The 17829-nt window shown below is 42.6% G+C and overlaps 1 protein-coding gene across 1 annotated transcript in view; it reads right to left on the bottom strand.

Annotated features, from left to right (window-relative positions):
* Window positions 1-17829, bottom strand: part of LOC127577696 (SH3 and multiple ankyrin repeat domains protein 2-like) — a 705938-nt gene that overhangs the window by 628708 nt on the left and 59401 nt on the right. The window contains exon 8 of the mRNA XM_052029143.1: window positions 8663-8740. Coding sequence (XP_051885103.1) covers window positions 8663-8740 — 78 coding nt within the window. The remainder of the gene's footprint in view (window positions 1-8662; window positions 8741-17829) is intronic.

The raw sequence follows: 17829 nt of genomic DNA, 5'->3' as shown, positions 1-17829 counted from the left end.
GCGAGGTTGTTGTTGCAACACCATATTAGTATAGGTTTAATGTTAGTATAGAAAATATTAGTATGTGGATGAACACACAAAATAGCTGGAGGAACCCAGTGGGTCAGACAGCTGATGAAGGGCCTCGACCTGAAATGTCAACTGTCCACTTCCCTCCCTAGATGCTGCCTGACCTGCTGAGTTCCACCAGCTCCTTTGTGTGTTGCTCTAGATTTCCAGCATCTACAGACTCTTGTGTCTCCATTAGTATGCGGATCATCGTAGGACCATACCCTCTATAATCCTGGGGATCACATGCAAATATTAACAGATTCCAAGAACTGTGTCCAAATCCTCTCAAACTTTGTCCAAATCTTGCTACCTTATGAAATATGGATTATAGGCCACAGCTGGAACATTGGGTGCATTTCTGGCCACCACACTATCAGAAGGACATGATTGCACTAAAGAGGGTGCAGGAGATATTGCCTGGGATGGAATGTTTTATTATGAGGAGAGGCTGCATCGGCTGGGTTTATTTCCTTTTGGGGGCCTGACAGAGGCGTATAAAATTATGAGAGGCATGGATAGGGTAGACAGTAAGTGGGCGGCACAGTAGCGTAGCGGTTAGCACGACACTATTACAGCTCCAGAGATCGGGGTTCAATTCCCGTCACTGTCTGTAAGGAGTTTGTACGTTCTCCCTGTGTCTGCGTGGGTTTTCTCCGGGTGCTCCGGTTTCCTCCCACATTGCAAAGACGTACAGGTAGGTTAATTTGGGTTTAAAATGGGCGGAAGGGCCTGTTACCACGCTGTAAATAAAATTTTTTTAAAAATTCCAATAATCGAGGTGTCTAAGATCACAGTGCACAGGTTTACAGTGAGAAGTAAAAGGTTTAGAGGGGATTTGAGGAAGAATATTTTCACCCAGACGGTGATTATAATCTCAAACACACTTCCTGAGAAGGTGGTAGAGGCAGGTACACTCAGAGCATTTAAAAAATATCCGGATGAGCACTTGAATTGCCAAGGTATAGAAGACCAAGTGTTGGTAAATGAGCTGAGTATAGCTGGGTACTTGGTGATCGATGTGGTCTTTTTGGGTTACAGGAGCTATTTCTGTGCTGAATGACTCTTTCACTCTACTCTGCCACGGATCCTGTTTGCAGATCTTTCTCTCAAATTCTCACAGGAACCCCTTTGCAAATACAGTTGCAGTCTTCAGGAGACTGTACAAATACTTACACACATTTAGAATTCCCCATAAATACTTGCCCTAGATCTTGCTGCCAAATGCCGGTGATTCCGAACGGAACTGCCAGCACTTGCACTATTAAGAACAAGTCCTGAGCTTTTGTGCATGTGTGTGGAAACACTGGGTGCAGAGGATCAGTCCAGTCTTGCTGAGATTTATAGGATTTGGGCATGGCCAGGATCGTGTTGTAGGTTAGATCTTGTAAAAATCGTGTATAATTCATGTTTATGTTTTTCTTGTGAATGCTGCTTATCAGATGCTATGTGCCTGCGATGCTGCTGCAAGTAGGTTTTTCATTGCACCTGTGCACACGTGTATTTGTGCATATGACAATATACTCAGCTTTGACTTTGAGACTGCCTTCAATTATGATAGGAAATGTAAGGCTGGGGATAAAAATCAAAGGGGAAGGAAAGTTCCTTCATGTTAATTAATTCCATTTATTTAGATTTAATTATTCATAAGTGTTTACAGATATCCTTATTTCCATCAACTTTAATTCGTTTTCAATGCTTGAACAACAGAGACTTTAAAAATTTATCATAGCCCTTTCAACTTAACAGCTGAGTAATAATGGATAGGGAATGTTGCCAGCTGTCAAATCTATCAGGTATGCTTTGGTGGGGGGAGTGGGGGCAGAGCCTTTATACTGTCCAGCTGGAGCTTGGCCATCATCCAGACCATGATGAGAGGGTCTGGGATGTTTCACCACCCCCAGGAAAGTTGGCCCTCTGTATTCAGACCAGGTCAGCATGGACATGTGGAGATTAGGGGTAGTGGACCATTTTATCATGGGACCAAGCATGAGTCCAAAAACTAATCAACAGAACATTGCTAGAAGCACACCAGGAGGAAAACCAAAGGGCACCAAAATAAAAGTATATATTTTTTAATTTTCTTTGAATGCTTTTATTTATAAGCTATAAAAATATTAGTGATGTGGAAGATGCATGATTGATAGTCACAAATCATTTTGACAAGACAGTAAAATTCTTATTCTCCAACAGGCAAGGGAAGGTAATGCTCCTCAATAGTGGGGGTGCTCAGATGACTAGAGGAGAAAGGGTGGAGAGGAGGCAACTCACTGTCATGACTCCAATTTGAAAGCAGGAATAAGGGAGTCTTAGTGTAACACATCGGGAGTGTTGTGTACAGTTTAGACAAGGTAGAGCAAGTGCAGCAAAGATTTACGAGACTGGTTCCAGAGATGGCAGCTTCACTGAATGAGGAGTGTTTGAGCAGACAGAGAGCATATTCTCTGGAGTTCAGAAGAATGAGAGGTGGCCCCATCGAAACATTCAAAATTCTTAAAGGACTTAATGAATTGGATGCAGGGAGAAGGCTTCCCCTGTCTGCGTAGCTTAAGACCAGGGGCCAAGTTTCAAAACAAGGGATAGGTCATTCAGGAGAAACTTCTCCACTCAGAAGGTTATAAACCTTTGGAATTTTCTGACTGTGGAAGCTCGGTCATTATGTTCATTCAAGACAGAGATTGATCTGGACATGGAATCATGGGATATGGGGAAAGAGCAGGAGAATGGGGCTGGGAAAGAAGATCAGTCATGATCTCAAAGAACAGCAGAGCATGCTCAAACGGCCCAAATGCATGATGCACCTATTTCCTATTTTCTCTAGTGTGGACAACCCTGGCCAAGCCCCAAAACTGTTAACTCCTGGGTATCACCTGCAAATGATGGTCTAGTGCATACCAATGACAATCCACATCCATCTCCAACACAGCGGAGTCTAACATCTCACTCCACTGTCTCTCTAACAGTACTGTAGGAGCATCATCACCAGAAGAACTGCAGTAGCCCACCACCACGTCCTCAAGGGCAATGAATATCGGCCTTGCCAGTCATACCCACAACCTGTGAATGAATAAATAACTTTGTATTTAGGGACTGCCGGCAGGCATACAATTTTATTGGACCAACTTCTGCCTCATGGCAGGAAAATTCATTTTTAATTCTTGGAGACTTCAAGCCAGGTCTGGAAGATTGGCAACCATAACCCTTCCTCACAGCCAACTGACATTGAGTTAATGCTTTGGCCTCACTTGCAATGAACAGAAAACTATTGATGTCACAAGAGACTGCAGATACTGGAATCTGGAGCCACAGACAATCTGCTGGAGGAACTCAGTGACTCGAGTAGAACGATGGGAGTAAAGAGATTGGCAACATTTTGGGTTGAAACCCTGCATCAAGACTAAGAGTGGAGAGGGAAGATAGCCAGTATAAAGAGGGAAAGGGGGAGTGGTGAGATAGGGGCAAGTAGTCGATCAGTGGACCGAGGAGTGGTGAAGGATGACAGGCAGATCAAGCCAGGTAGGGGAAGGGTGGAATTGGGAGATGGAGGCAGATGGATGATAGATGTAGGCAGACAAAAAAAGGCAGATGGAGCCAAGAAGATGGAGACAGCTGGTGGAGGGTGATAAGCAGGAACACAAATGCAACCAGTGGTGGAATCTGATGTGTGGGGAATGTGATAATGGGAACTATTTGGGGAGAGGTGGCCAAACAGAACCAGAACCAGATGGTGAGGGAAAGCCAGTGGGTAAAATATTTGCAATGGAAAAACCACTGCAACCTTTCACACTATAGATGCTGCACACAGCAGCGATATGATGATGCAAGTTATCACAGAGTTGGATAAAGTCAGTATTATTTCCCAACACAAGAATTTTTGAAGAGATAGCAAAGGTGTCATTGAGGCTAATGTGTGTGATGTAGATCCTGCAGAGCTTTCTGACAAGGTTCCACATGACAAGCTGGTCAAAAAAGTAAAAGTCCATAGGTTCCTGGGGATGGTAGCAAATCTGATCTAAAGTTCCTTAGTCAAAGGGCAATGGTTGATGGCTATCTTGGTGACTGGAAGACATGGCCACTAGGTCCCACAGAGGTCAGCACTCAGTCTACTGCCTTCTGTGATATATATTAATGATTTGGACCTACACGTATGGGGCATGATTAGGAAGTCTGCCGTATCAAATTTTAAATGACAATGTTCCTCTGAAGCACCTTGGCAACTTTTAGTATGTCAATGATGCCACACAGTTCGAAGCTACTGAGCTGGAGATGGATGCTTTGAGCATTTGTGTGGTAGTATCCCAGGGTGTAATTTTATGCCTCATTATCTCATGAGTTTTCAATTGCTTTCTGACGACAATATCCCACGTAGGCTCTTTCATTGTACTTCTTATGCAAAAAGTCTATAATCAGTCAACAGGAAAAAGGCAACAATCAGTTGACACTTGGCACACGAGTTGACTAAAGTGTAATTGCAAAATAAAGCCACACAACTGAAGTTCAATAGTGAAATCAACCGCTTATTAGAGATCTTGTTCAATTTAAATGGATCATTACTTTGGGCTATTCAATTCCCACAGAAACAGCTGAACTATCTGGTCATTTATCTCATTACTTGTGTGGGTGCACGCTGAGTACCTTGGTTGCTACGTTTCCTTATAATGCACCAATGGCTATGCTTTAAATGGAATTCCCACATCCTGAGGATATGAAAGGCGCTATGTGAATGCAAGTGAATGAAAATTCCTTCTGAATTCAAAGATTTATCTGGGAGTCACCACAGCTACAGTAAACAAACAAATTAAACCAACATTCAAATGTAGAACTAAACAGCTACTCTACTTATTAACAAAAGGATCATGGAGAGATACATCACGGAAACAGAGGCCCTTCAGCCCACCATCCATGTTTGACCACCAGCCGTCCTTTTACACTAATATTACATTAATCCCATTTTATTTAGAGATTTTGCACAGCTTTTCAGAGCAATAGAAAATTCTTGTAAACTTTCACACTCATTCAGTAATCAAGCAAACTCACAGACTGATACAATACTACATTTTCATACAGATACAGTAGTATTTACTAGATTGATACAGTACTCATGTAAATTCACCAGCATTGCATCACTGCTGGTGTACATTCATGTACTAATATGTATTCACACTGACTCACAGTACTTGCGTACAATCACAGACTGATAGAATAATGGTATACAACCTCACATCCCTTTAGTCCTGGTGTATACTTATATTGAGAAGGAGCAAGGAATGGAACTAAATCCATGGTTCTTTTAAAAGCGAATGAAATGACCTTGTATGGGGAATCGTTCTATGATTATTATTATTCCTCCATAGGATTTGGCCATTGCTGGCAAAGCCAGTGTTTATTATTCATCTTTAATAGGAACATTTTTGAACCACTGTAGTCCTTGTCGTGAAGGTTCTCCTTGTGCTTTGATAGGTAGATTGTTACAGCATTATATATTTCAAGGTCAGGATGGTGTAAGAGTTAGAAAAGAACTGATGGTATTCCCATGTACCCACTGCCTTTCCTTCCGCGCCCCAGAGGTCATGGGTTTGGGAGGTGCTGTTGAAGAAGCCTTGGCAACTTGCATCAGCTGTGGGTGGTATATACCTCAGCCAAACTAATAGTAGAGGGAGTGAATTTTAGGATGGTGGATGACACACTGATTTGGCAGGCTAATTTGTTCTATATGGTGTTGAGCATCTTAAGTATGGCAGGAGCTGTACTAATCCAGGTAAGTGGAGAGTATTCCGTCATACCTATAACATGGGATCTGCATATAGTTAAAATAAAACTCTGGGGAGACAGAAAATGAGTCACTTGTTACAGAAGACTCAGCCTCTAACTATCTCTAGATTCATTTGGCTGGTCCAGTAATGATTTAATGATCAACAAGTAGTAAATGCACACCTCCTGTATCTTGATAAATTTAAATGTTGTCGTCCAAAAGTATTTCTTCCATTCCACTGCTCTTGTGGTCATGGTTTGTCTCTGTATTGGGGAAACCAAATGCAGATTGGGTGACCAATTTGTAGGACACCTCTGTTCAGTCTGCAAGAGTAAGCCTGACCTTCCAATTACCTTTCACTTTAATTCTACATCCCATTTTTTTTGGCCTCTTGCACTGTTCCAAAGAAGCCCAGCGTAAGTCAATGAAGAGTACCTCATCTTCCAACCGTCAGGACTTAATGTTGAATTTCACATGATCAGTCTTAGATCTCACACTTCCAGCACTTGAATCCTTTTCCTCTCTCTTCTGTCAAATTCAGAGTTCATTCAAAAGTAAAATCTGCAGTGCCGGAAATCTGATTTTTAGCTTTGTCCATTCTGACAAATGGTCATCGAGCTGAAATGTCATCTCTTTTTCTCTCTCCACAGATGCAACCTGACCTGCTGAATATTGCCACCCATTTATTATTTTTATTTCAAATTTTGTCATGGTCATTCAATTGACTCAAAGTTCACGAGTCACTTGAACAGCCTTTGAACACTCAAATTTCATTCTGCAAAAACTACCACTCACGAAATTTTGACATTTGAGCCCAGAAGAAAATCTGAATCTATGCACCTGTGAGGCTGCTGCAAGTCTTTCACTGTACAGGTACCTCACTGTACTTGTGCACATGACAATCAACTCAATTTGACTTGACACTGAAAAATTGTTTTTCTCCCTAACTCCCTACCATTTCAAACCATCTGCTGGAGGAACTCAGCGAGTCACGTAGCGACTGTCGGAAGAAAGAAATTGTTGATGTTTCAGGGACCCGAAATGTTGACAATTCCTCTCCTCCCACAGATGCTGTTCGACCTGCTGAGTTCCTCCAGCAGATTGTTTGTTGCTCCAGATTCCGGCATTTGCAGTCTCTTGCGTCTCCCTCCCATTTCACTCTAGACCCTTTTTGTCAGGTTGGGAAACACTAGTAGAGGGAAGCTGATTTCTTGCCCAGTTTGTACTTCCTCGGATTATTCCAGGTGACCACCATTGCCATTTTGCTCCTTTTCCAGAGCTGCTGTTATTGGCCTTTAGCAGCCTTTCTGAGACCACTACACATGCCTATTCTTCATGGCTTTTACTTCCCAAGGTAATACTGACTCATTTGGTGCCATCACTAATTGCCACGAACTAAGTGGTTTGCCAGGCCATTTCTGAAGCTGTTAGAACAATCCTGTGAGTCTGGTCTCAGAGGCAGGCCAGACTAGGTAAGAACAAGAGATTTCCTTCCCTGATGGACAATGGTGAACTAGCTGGGTCTTTTACAACAATCTGGTAGTTTTATGGTCAATATCATTGATACAAACTTTATATTGCAATCTTATTTAATGAAAAACACATAAAGCAGAAAACAAATCAGCAGCTGATATTAAAACTTTAGTCCTTAATACTGCTTCCTCTGAGGTCTGTTACCATGATGACAATTTGTTGTTCACTCCCAGGAAACTCTGAGATCCGCTTCCAAAGACCATTATAAACACATAAGTGTTTTTGAGTGTGAATGCTTGGAAGAAGGTTGGATACCACACAGGTCAGGCAAGATGAAACATACTCTCTGGTCATCTACTAACCAATATGAGCAGAGCAAGATTCCACAAAAAAAATCCTTTTTAAGTTGAATTTAGGGAGAAATATTGGTCTGGGCAATGGGACACATTTCCATTATTCACAGAATAGGTCTGCAGGATCTTTAACATTCAAGCAATCAGTGATGATCCCAAAAGACCACACCTCGCAATGATGAAATGCGCTGCAGTGTCAGCCTGGATTGCCATTGGAGCAGGACTTTAACCCCTGGAGTGAAGAAGGTTAAGAGGGGACATGACTGATTACGAGGGTTATCGACAGGGTAGACTGCAGAAAAACGTGTCCCTATATCTAGATAAAACTAGAGGATATGGATTTAGGGTAAGGCGTACGAGATTCAGAGGGGATCTGAGGGGAATCTTTTACATGCAGACAGTGGTGAGTACCTGGAACACACTGCCTGAGAAAGTGGCAGAAGCAGAGTCACTGACAAAATTGAAGAAGTGTCTAGACAAGCACTTCCTCGGCATGGAATGCCAAGGGCTAAGTGCTGGAAGACGTGATTAATGCAGATGGGTGCCCTGGTCAGTGTGGACGTGATGGGCCAAATGGTCTGCTACCGTGCTGTATGAACCTATGACCCTTTCAATCAGATGCGATTGAAGTAAGATTACCAATCAAATGTCCTCGCAAAGATCTTCACAGATGTGCTACAAACTTAATTCTATTCAGAATCTTGCATTTCTTGTTACACTGTACTGATTTCAATATTTGTGTTTCTAACAGAATTGTAAAAATATACCAGTTCCTGGGTCCTGCTTGATCTGACTTACCCCTCTAGCACAATTGATGATATTTCGATGCACCACAATGGATCTCCCTGTGTGTTGTGGTGATGTTAATGCCTGAGCATCTGACTGGTTCACCAGTCTCCTACCTACTGCAATTCTAGAGCCTACTTGTATTTTTATCCTTCCCTTCCCCACAGCATAACACAGAGAAGAATCTCACTGGGTGTTTGTACAGCACTCATCAAAGTTTCCCTGCTGGAGGTGTGAAAGATTTACTGACCTGAAATGGAGTCTGGCTGTTGTAATTCTTCACTTCTTTGTTGGTTCCACGAAACAACAAAACCCGTGCACAGCTTTCCTAGAAATTGGCAGAAATAGAACAGGTCACCAAAAAGCTATGACTGTTGAAAGCTTCTGGTTTTAGCTGCGTGCGTGTGTGTGTGTGTGTGTGTGTGTGTGTGTGTGTGTGTGTGTGTGTGTGTGTGTGTGTGTGTGTGTGTGTGTGTGTGTGTGTGTGTGTGTGTGTGCGCGCGCGCACACGCGCGCGCACGCATGCATGTGTGTACCTCTCAATTTCGGATAATTCATTGGGATTGCTTATTTCTAAGTTAAGGCATCTGATAAACATAATCAGGGGCACAGTGACCTCCTGGACCAATGCCACTCAACTGAGAGCACTTTAGAGGAATTTTTCTGTATTATTAATTCATGAAATGAGGCTTTTGCTGCCAAGGCCAAATACTATGACCCAGCCAGAACTGCCCCTTGAGAAGGCAGCAGGCAGTTGTCTTCTTGCAGTGATGGTGTTCCTACGGCGCTGTTAGTTTGGAAGTTATAGGAGATAGACCCAGCAACAGTGGAGGGACAAAGACTTGGAGGAGAAGCCATAGGAAGTTGTTCCCAAGTTCCCAAGTTGAAGCAAGGTGTTCCCAAGCACCTACTGCCCTTGTCCATCTGGCTGGTGGAGATCAAAACTCTGAACAACCTTTGGACATTGTGACACAAGCCTATCATAATGCTGCTCGAAGTTGTGAGATATCTCCCCCCGCCTCCCCTTCCAAGTTTCAGCAAGCTTTGCACTGCAATTCCAGTGATGTTCCAATGCGCAGCAACAAAGGTCTGAGAAACCTTAAAGGGAGAATAGTTTTGCAACAGCAAAACTTCACTGATCAAGATTTACGGCAATCCATAAATTTAAGAATTCAGCCAAAAGCCTCAATATAGCATAACACATAACAGTAAATCTATATATAACAGTCCACAGCTCCAAAGCACAAAATAGTCCCATAATGGACTGTTCTGGTGGCCACTCACAAGTCTGGGCAATGGGTTTCAAGGGATTCCTCCATCGTGAATGCCTACCCTTCTTCTCAGGTTATTGGGTATATGGAAAGAGCTGCCAGAAGAGGTGGTAGAGGCAGGTACAATTACAATGTTTAAAAGACATTTGGACAGGTGGCATGGATAGGGATGGTTTAGAGGGATATGGGCCAAACACAGGGAATGGGATTAGTTTACATCGGCATCTTGGTCAGCATGGATGAATTGGGCTGAAGGGCCTCTTTCTATGCTGTTTAACTCTATAAATCCTGAATCTGTATGCATGCCTAAGTTTCCCTGGAAATGGTGTCCACTGAAAGACTCAAGGACTTCCACAACAATGGGCACTGCAGAGGCTCGAGTGCATCACTGATGGTAAGGAAACATTTTAATTTTAGATTTCACTTTTTTTTAGAAAGCAAAATGGGTTAGATACAGAATAATAGATGACTGTAAGAAAAATAATTAGAAATTATGTACCAAGTAGGCAGACTATTTATTCACTCTGTGACTACAAATAGAACATAGGCATAGAACAGTACAGCACAATACAGGCCCTTCGGCCCACAATGTTGTGCCGACCTTTAAACCTCGCCTAAGACTATCTAACCCCTTCCTTCCACATATCCCTCTATTTTAAATTCCTCCATATGCTTATCTAGTAATCTCTTGAAATTGACCAATGTATCTGCCTCCACCGCCGCCCCAGGCAACGCATTCTATGCCCCAACCATTCTCTGGGTAAAAAATCTTCCTCTGATATCTCCCTTGAACTTCCCACCCATTACTTTAAAGCCATGCCCTCTTGTATTGAGCATTGGTGCCCTGGGAAAGAGGTGCTGGTTGTCCACTCTATCTATTCCTCTTAATATTTTGTACACCTCTATCATGTCTCCTCTCATCCTCCTTCTCTCCAAAGAGTAAAGCCCTAGCTCCCTTAGTCTCTACTCATAATGCATACTCTCCAAACCACACAGATGGGAAGATTTGTGGCCTCTGTCCCTGATACATCCTGATCTTTGTTGGGAGGACTTGGTTTGGGCTACAGCACTGTTATCAGCTCTCAAAATGATTTGAAGTATAACTCTGGTTCCATAAGGCAGCTCAGAAGGACAGCCAGGGATAGACAATAAATGCCAGCCTTTCTAGTGACACAATGAATCACAGAATTGTCATGGCACAGAAGAAGGCCAATCTGCTCATCAAACCTCTGCTGGCTTCTAGTTCTTAATCTGGAGAATGAACCAAAAAGATGGTGCCCTGGTGTTTGAAAGTGTCGTGTGTTTTCCATTATATACCATGACACATAAGATGTATCAAGTGAACTTGATTCCTCTGCACACCCACTTTACTAATATAATCAGATTAACGCTTCAGGTCATTATTCTTATATTCATTCAAGGGATGTGGGCTTCGCAGACTGAGCTAGCATTTAATTACCCATCCCTAATTGCCCTTAAGAAGGTGACGGTGAGCCGCCGTCTTGAAATGCTGCAGTCCTTGAGATGTGGATGCACCTACAATGCTGTTAAGAAGAAAGTTCCAGGATTTTGACCAGTATTGGTGAAGGAACGACAATATATTTCCACGCCAGGGTGGTGTGTGACATGGAGGCAACTTCCAGGTGGAGGTGTTCCATGTTTCTGCTGCCCTTGTCCCTCTAGCTGGTAGAGGTCGTGGGTTTGGAAAGAGCTAAGAAGTGGACAGTCAGAGACCTTTTCCCAGGGTAACAATGGCTAACACAAGGGGACATAATTTTAAGGTGATTGGAGTAAGGTATAAGAGGGATGTCAGGGGTAAGTTTTTTTACACAGAGAGTGGTGGGTGTGTGGAACGCACTACCGGCAGAGGTTGTGGGGGCAGATACATTAGGGACATTTAAGACGCTCTTAGATTGACACATAAATGATAGAAAAATAGGGGGCTATGTGGGAGGGAAGGGTTAGATCTTAGAGCAGGATAAAATGTCGGCACAACATTGTGGGCCAAAGGGCCTATACTGTGCTGTAGTGTTCTATGTTCTATGTTCTATGTTCTATGTTCTAAGTCTTGGTAAGCTGCTGCAGTGCATCCTGTAGGTGGCACAAACTGCTGCTACTGTGTGTCGGTGGTGGAGTGAGTGAATGGTTGTGGATGGGTGCCTATCAAGCAGGCTGTTATGTCCTGTATGGTATTGAACTTCTTGAGTGTTGTTGAAGTTGCACTCATCCAGGCAAGTGGAGAGTGTTCCATCACACTCCTGATTTATGCCATCTAGTTCTATTGAAGATATTGAAGGAATGTAAAACACGAAATGTGCATTTTTACAAATTAACTGGCAACTCAGACCCCTAAAACACCTCAAAATGCAATACTCCCTCAGCACTGCAGGGGAGAGTCAGACTAAATTTTTGTTCCCAAGTTTTTTTAAGTGGCACCTGAAGGAACTGATATAAAGGCAAGAGTGCTACCCTCTGAGCAATGGTAACCGCTGCTGAGAAAAAGGTGAAACGTGGCTGCCTACAATGTTTAGATATGAGGCTCACTAACAATCAGAAAAGTAAGGATACACCATGCAGGGGAGGTGAAATTCTTATAGGAGGACAAGCATAGCCAGCTTCCTTGTGACAGTGTGCACATCCCCTTTACCTTCTGATCCTGTCTGTCTCAGGAAGTGGGTTGTTCAGGTACTCTACATGCATTTCCAGCCTCTCATAGAAGCAGTGGGAAGGGAAGCCGATGGAATCACAGCATGCAGCCTCTAAAGGTAGGTGTTGCTTTAAATTAAAGGGATGCATGAGGGCAAGTGGGCACCGTGGAGAAGTTTTATTTAAAAGTTGTTAAAATGGGAACCATCGACTTCAGCTACAGGCTGCAGTCAGGACTAGGAGAAATATTGGTGAATGAACTTGCAAATGCATTTGACTTTTGACAGTTTGTTGCACCAGCTTTTAATGTAGACTGCCTTCAATAAAGGAATTCTACCTGGGAGATTCAGGAAGTTTGGTCAAGACGTTTTAGACAGCGTTTCAATGGTGAAAGGAATGGAAAGGTTTGTGGAGGGAACTTGAGATCAAGTCTTGGCAGGTGGCAGCACAGACACCAAGAGAGTTGTTTAAGCAGGCAGTTGCATGGATATTTTTGAAGGTTGTACGGTTGGAGGAGAAATGGGGGAGGACACGAATGTAACTGGATTTCAAAATGGAGGTAAGAATTAAAGGGCGGTGCTTAAAACAGGAGCTAGTGTGAGCAAGGGGGCACAAGGTGAATGGAAAAAGGTGCATGTTGAGATTTAAACAAGAGTGGAACACGGGCAGGGTCAGCAGGATTGCAGTGGAATTGTCAAGTGTAAAAGTATGAAAGGCATGGTGAGGGCTTCGACTTCAGGCAGAGGCAGACTTGGCAATGTCACAGAAATGGAGGTAGGTGCTCTTAGCGATGACACAGGTAAGTGTTCTAAATCTCATCTCAGGCTCAAGTGTGACAAACAGCCTGCAAACAGTGTCTTTTGGTTACAGACTGTTGCAGTGAGTGAGATGGAGTTGGTGGGTTGGGAAAGGGTCTTGTGGTGGGAACCAATGATAGTGGCTTTGATTTTTTTCGCAGGAGATTCCTGTTCCTCCTGTTCTGGATGTCAGGGATGCAGTTCCAAGATTTGGAGACAATTGAGAGATTAAGAGAGAAAAAGCATCTACGCAACAGAAGCAGAGGAAGATGAAGGATTACAAGGCATCCATGCTGGGGACTGAGTTTAATTTGCTTCCAGAATAAATCAGTACAGATAAAATGGCTGGAATTCTTATTTAAATGCCATTTGTTGATGGTTCAATGTTTTAACATATTAGGTGGAAATCAACAAAGCAAACTCAAAAAAAAATGCGGACCCTAGAAATCTGATATAAAAACAAAAATTGCTGCAAACTCTTAGCAAGTCAGGTAGCATGTGTGGGAATAGAAGCAGAGTTATTGTTTCAGGTGGAAGACCCTGCTCTTTCTACAGATGCTGCCTGACCTGGTGAGTGTTTCAAGCATTTTCTGTTTCTATGACAGAGTAAAGTCTTTTCATTGACATTAGTATCTTTCAGCAACACATTTTCTGCAAAAACTGAGGTAGCTATTGTGTTTTTAGTTGTTTTTCTTATTTTTAAGCACATTATATAAATATGTAAAATTACAAAAATACTCCATGCTTAAAAAAGGATTAAAATCAGAATGAGGCTAAAATTTCCATTCATTGACTATGAATAAGTTGCAGATGATGTAATGTGTGTGTTTCTGTGCACATTTGCTTCTGATGAATGCATGAATGCAAGTGTGGGAGGGTGTGTGTGTGACAGTGTGTGTGTGTATGTGTGTGAGTTTTACTGTGTGGTTAGTGCATGCACATGTGCACGTTAGTGCTTGTGATACTGTTTGTGTTTCTGTTAATGCACATTAGTGTTAGTGTGTCTGTGATAGTGTTAATGTGCATGTGTTTGTGTGCAAATATGTATTAGTGTTAGTGCATATGTGTGTTTGAATTACTGCATGTTTTTAATATTAATATATGCGTGCGTGTGTGTGTGTGTGTGTGCGTGTATCAGAATTTTGTACAAAAGACATGGAAGCCACAAAGATTATAAATTGTACTGTTTTAAATTCATTCATAAGCACTAACTGAACCAAACAATGATCATCACAAACGTTAGGCACACCAAAATGAACTAGTGTGTGTCTTTGACATGCTGAATTTCTGTTTAGCTTGTTAGTTGCAACAATTGACACTGGATGTTTGGCATTGACTGCCTTTCTCTGTGCTTTGCAGTTTTCCACTTGCAACAAAATTAGGAGGAAAATGGTGGAACAGTAAAATTAGCAAACTGCTATACTTGTCATGTTCACCAAAGACTATAAAAACAAACGCACACTGTGTATGGAACAAAAGCTACTTTAATTGCGACAAGGCACATTTTTTTTGTTAATTTGGAAGAGTATTTAACCGCAGCAAGAACACTAATGCTAGCAAAAGAATATGTGAGCAGGCAGCTCTGCCTAATTAAATCCCGCCACCCACAGATAGACTGAAATAGTACTTCTGCCCACACAAAGCTGATGAAACATGGTGTGAAAAAGCAAACAAAGTACATCCAATGTACAGATTGAATGTTTCACTGTTACACATATACCTGGGCAGAGCATTCCTCTGTGCAATCTCTGAATTCAACGTTCACACCATTTAGCGTCATCTCAAATGAACCCCTCAGAAATGTACATCATTAACAATGTGAGGTTTCATTTACAACTCTTAGAGATTCTGGGCCAGATAATGTACAATTGAGTTTCAAATTCCAACAACCCGTCTCTCAAGTCAATACTTATTTTAACTACTGAACCAATCCTTTGACAATAGAGCAATGGAGTGAAATGTATTGGTTTTGATATTGGAGCCATGTTTTGGGATTTTTATGAAGTGATATTGTGATATATTTGTACTAGCCTAGATAACTACAGTCCTAGATAACAACAGCCCTAGATAACAAGTAACAGAAAATAAATGGGATCCACTCTAAGGATTAGATAGGACAAGGTGTGTAAACACATAACTTTGTGAGGTATGTGTTTACACACAGCTCCAGTAACCCAGGTTCAATCTTGACCTTTGGTGCTTTCTGTGTGGAGTTTGCATGTTCTCCCTGTGACTGCCTGGGTTTCCTCTGGGTGCTCCCGTTTCCTTCCATATTCCAAAATTGGGTACTGTAAATTACTCCAAGAGAGTAGGTGAGTGATAGAGTCTGGGGGGAGTTAGCAGGAATAAAATAGGGTTCATGTAGGACTAGCACGTGGGTGCTCGATGGTCGACATTTCGGGTTGAAACACTGCATCAGGACGCAGGGACACAGGACACTGCATGAGTCCTGATGCAAGGTTTCAACCTGAAACGTCAACAATTCCTTTCCCCCCACAGATGCTGCTCGACTCATTGAGTTCCTCCAGCAGATTGTTTGTTGCTCCAGATTCCAGCACCTGCGGTCTCTTGTGTCTCCTCTTCCACGTTGTTTGACTTTATGAATTTGATTCTAAATTCTTTGACACTGTCTATAGTCTGTGGCACAGCTCATTTTTTACAACTTGTTTCTCAACTCAGACAAGCTTTCTTTTCAATAAAGTTCTACATAAAAGGGTTCTATTTAACTCAGGAGTCAATGGGACCAAAGAAGGTACCTTTGAAACTACAAGATTTTAGGAGATAATGAATTCCACAGGAAGAGCACCACTCCTGATGGGAAGTGTTGAGCTGACAAATCCCAATTCTTGATGGGCTACTTACAGGGAAGAATCCTACTGGGAGACTTTTACTCCTTACCAAGGTGTTGCTGGGAGACCTTTGGTCCTAGTGGAAGACCTCAATTTCGGCAGGAAAATCCCAACCTACGGTCCCTCCAGGAGACCTCAGCTCCTACTGGGAAACCTCTCATCCTGCTGGGGTCACTGCTTGGATTTTTATTGCTTCTAAGTTGCACGAATGAGTTGGATAATGAAATCAATTGCAAGCTGATTAAAACAGGACAGAGAGGGAACACAGGGAAAGAGAAAGAGAGACAGACATAGAAAACAGAGAGAGAGGGAATATTGGGGGAGAGGCAAGAGAGAAAAAGAGAGGGAAGGACAGATGGAGAGAAACAGAGGAAGAGAAAAAACAGAGGAGAATAGAGAGAACGAGAGAGAACAGACAGCAACAATCAATCTGCTGGAGGAATTCAGCGGGTCGAGCAGCATCTGCGGGAAGAAGAAAAGGAGAGAACAGAGAGTTGCAGAGTGTTGTTGGTCCTCATAACTGCAGTGACCAGGGTTCGATCCTGACCTCTAGTACTGCCTGTGTTGAGTTTGCAGGTTCTCCCCGTGACTATGTGGATTTCTTTAGGGTGCTTCAGTTTCCTCCCACATCGAGTATGAGGGTGGCAGGAGAACCGGGGAAGAGTTGAAGAGAGTCATGCAGAGCAGAAACAGGCCCTTCAGCCCACCCAGTCTATGCCAACCATCAAGCACTCACTTACACTCATCCCATTTTCTTCTGCCCATATTCCCATCAACTCCCCCAGATTCTACCACTCACTACACACTAGGGAGAATTTCCAGTGGACAATTAACCTACCAGCCTACACATCCTTGGAACATGGGAGAAAACCTGGAGCACCCAGAGGATCCCGTGTGGCCACAGAGAGAACAAATAAGTCGTGTGGGGAAAAATTGGGCAATAGATTTGATATGAATGCTCTAAGAGCCACATGGTCTCCTATGTCACAAGAAGATATAATAACATCAAATATATGAGAGAGAGAGAGAGAGAGAGAGAGAGAGAGAGAGAGAGAGAGAGAGAGAGAGGGAGGAGCAAGAACAGAGTGGGAAAAAAACAAAAGAGAGACAGCAAATCTCTGTGAATGGAAAGACTCAGAGAATGAATCATCAACCACAACACAGAATCACTGAGGAGAATCTACATTTCCAATGAAGTCAAACAGCAGAAGGTAACCTCGAATTGCCTGGTGCCTAATCTTGAAGATGTTCAAGGTAATGACAGATTGTCATTGTTGAGCAAGAAAGTTCCAGCAACGCAGAACAACATCAACACAACAGCGGTTTTGAAGAAAACATGTGTAACTGGAGCACACTTCACACATGAATCAGAAGATGAGCCTGAATAAGGAATCAATAATTATTGATAAGGTGCGATTCTTTCATATTGTAATCCTGCACCATGGACCAGACATAAGGGTGTAGATGATGTCGCTAATTCTCTGTAGTTTCACCCAAACCAGCTTCGCTGTTGACTGTCTCAAGGAAATCTATTTGAAGATTCGTGTGTCGGACCATGCTGGACTAAATCCCCCGCCCAAGTTTCTGCCCATGGGAGTCACCTGCCCACACTTGCCTTTCCCAGGTGTGCAGGGCAGACCCCGTAGACCTCAGGGTCACCTAGTGAGGTGAAGCAATGGGCGAGTAAACCTTGGGTATCATGGTGCTGAGAACCTGCCCTCCAGAATGTTCACCACTATTAAAGGCATTTGAACTGCTTTTAAACAGTTTTCAACAAAAATGAAATTTAAGAAAGTAAATAAAAAATAATTAGAAACATTCTCAACTTTTTCAACTTTTTAAAAAGAGCATGTG

This window comes from Pristis pectinata, chromosome 14 (assembly GCF_009764475.1).
Source record: "Pristis pectinata isolate sPriPec2 chromosome 14, sPriPec2.1.pri, whole genome shotgun sequence".
Taxonomy (NCBI): Eukaryota; Metazoa; Chordata; class Chondrichthyes; order Rhinopristiformes; family Pristidae; genus Pristis; species Pristis pectinata.
This window is presented reverse-complemented; position numbering and strand designations above follow the sequence as displayed.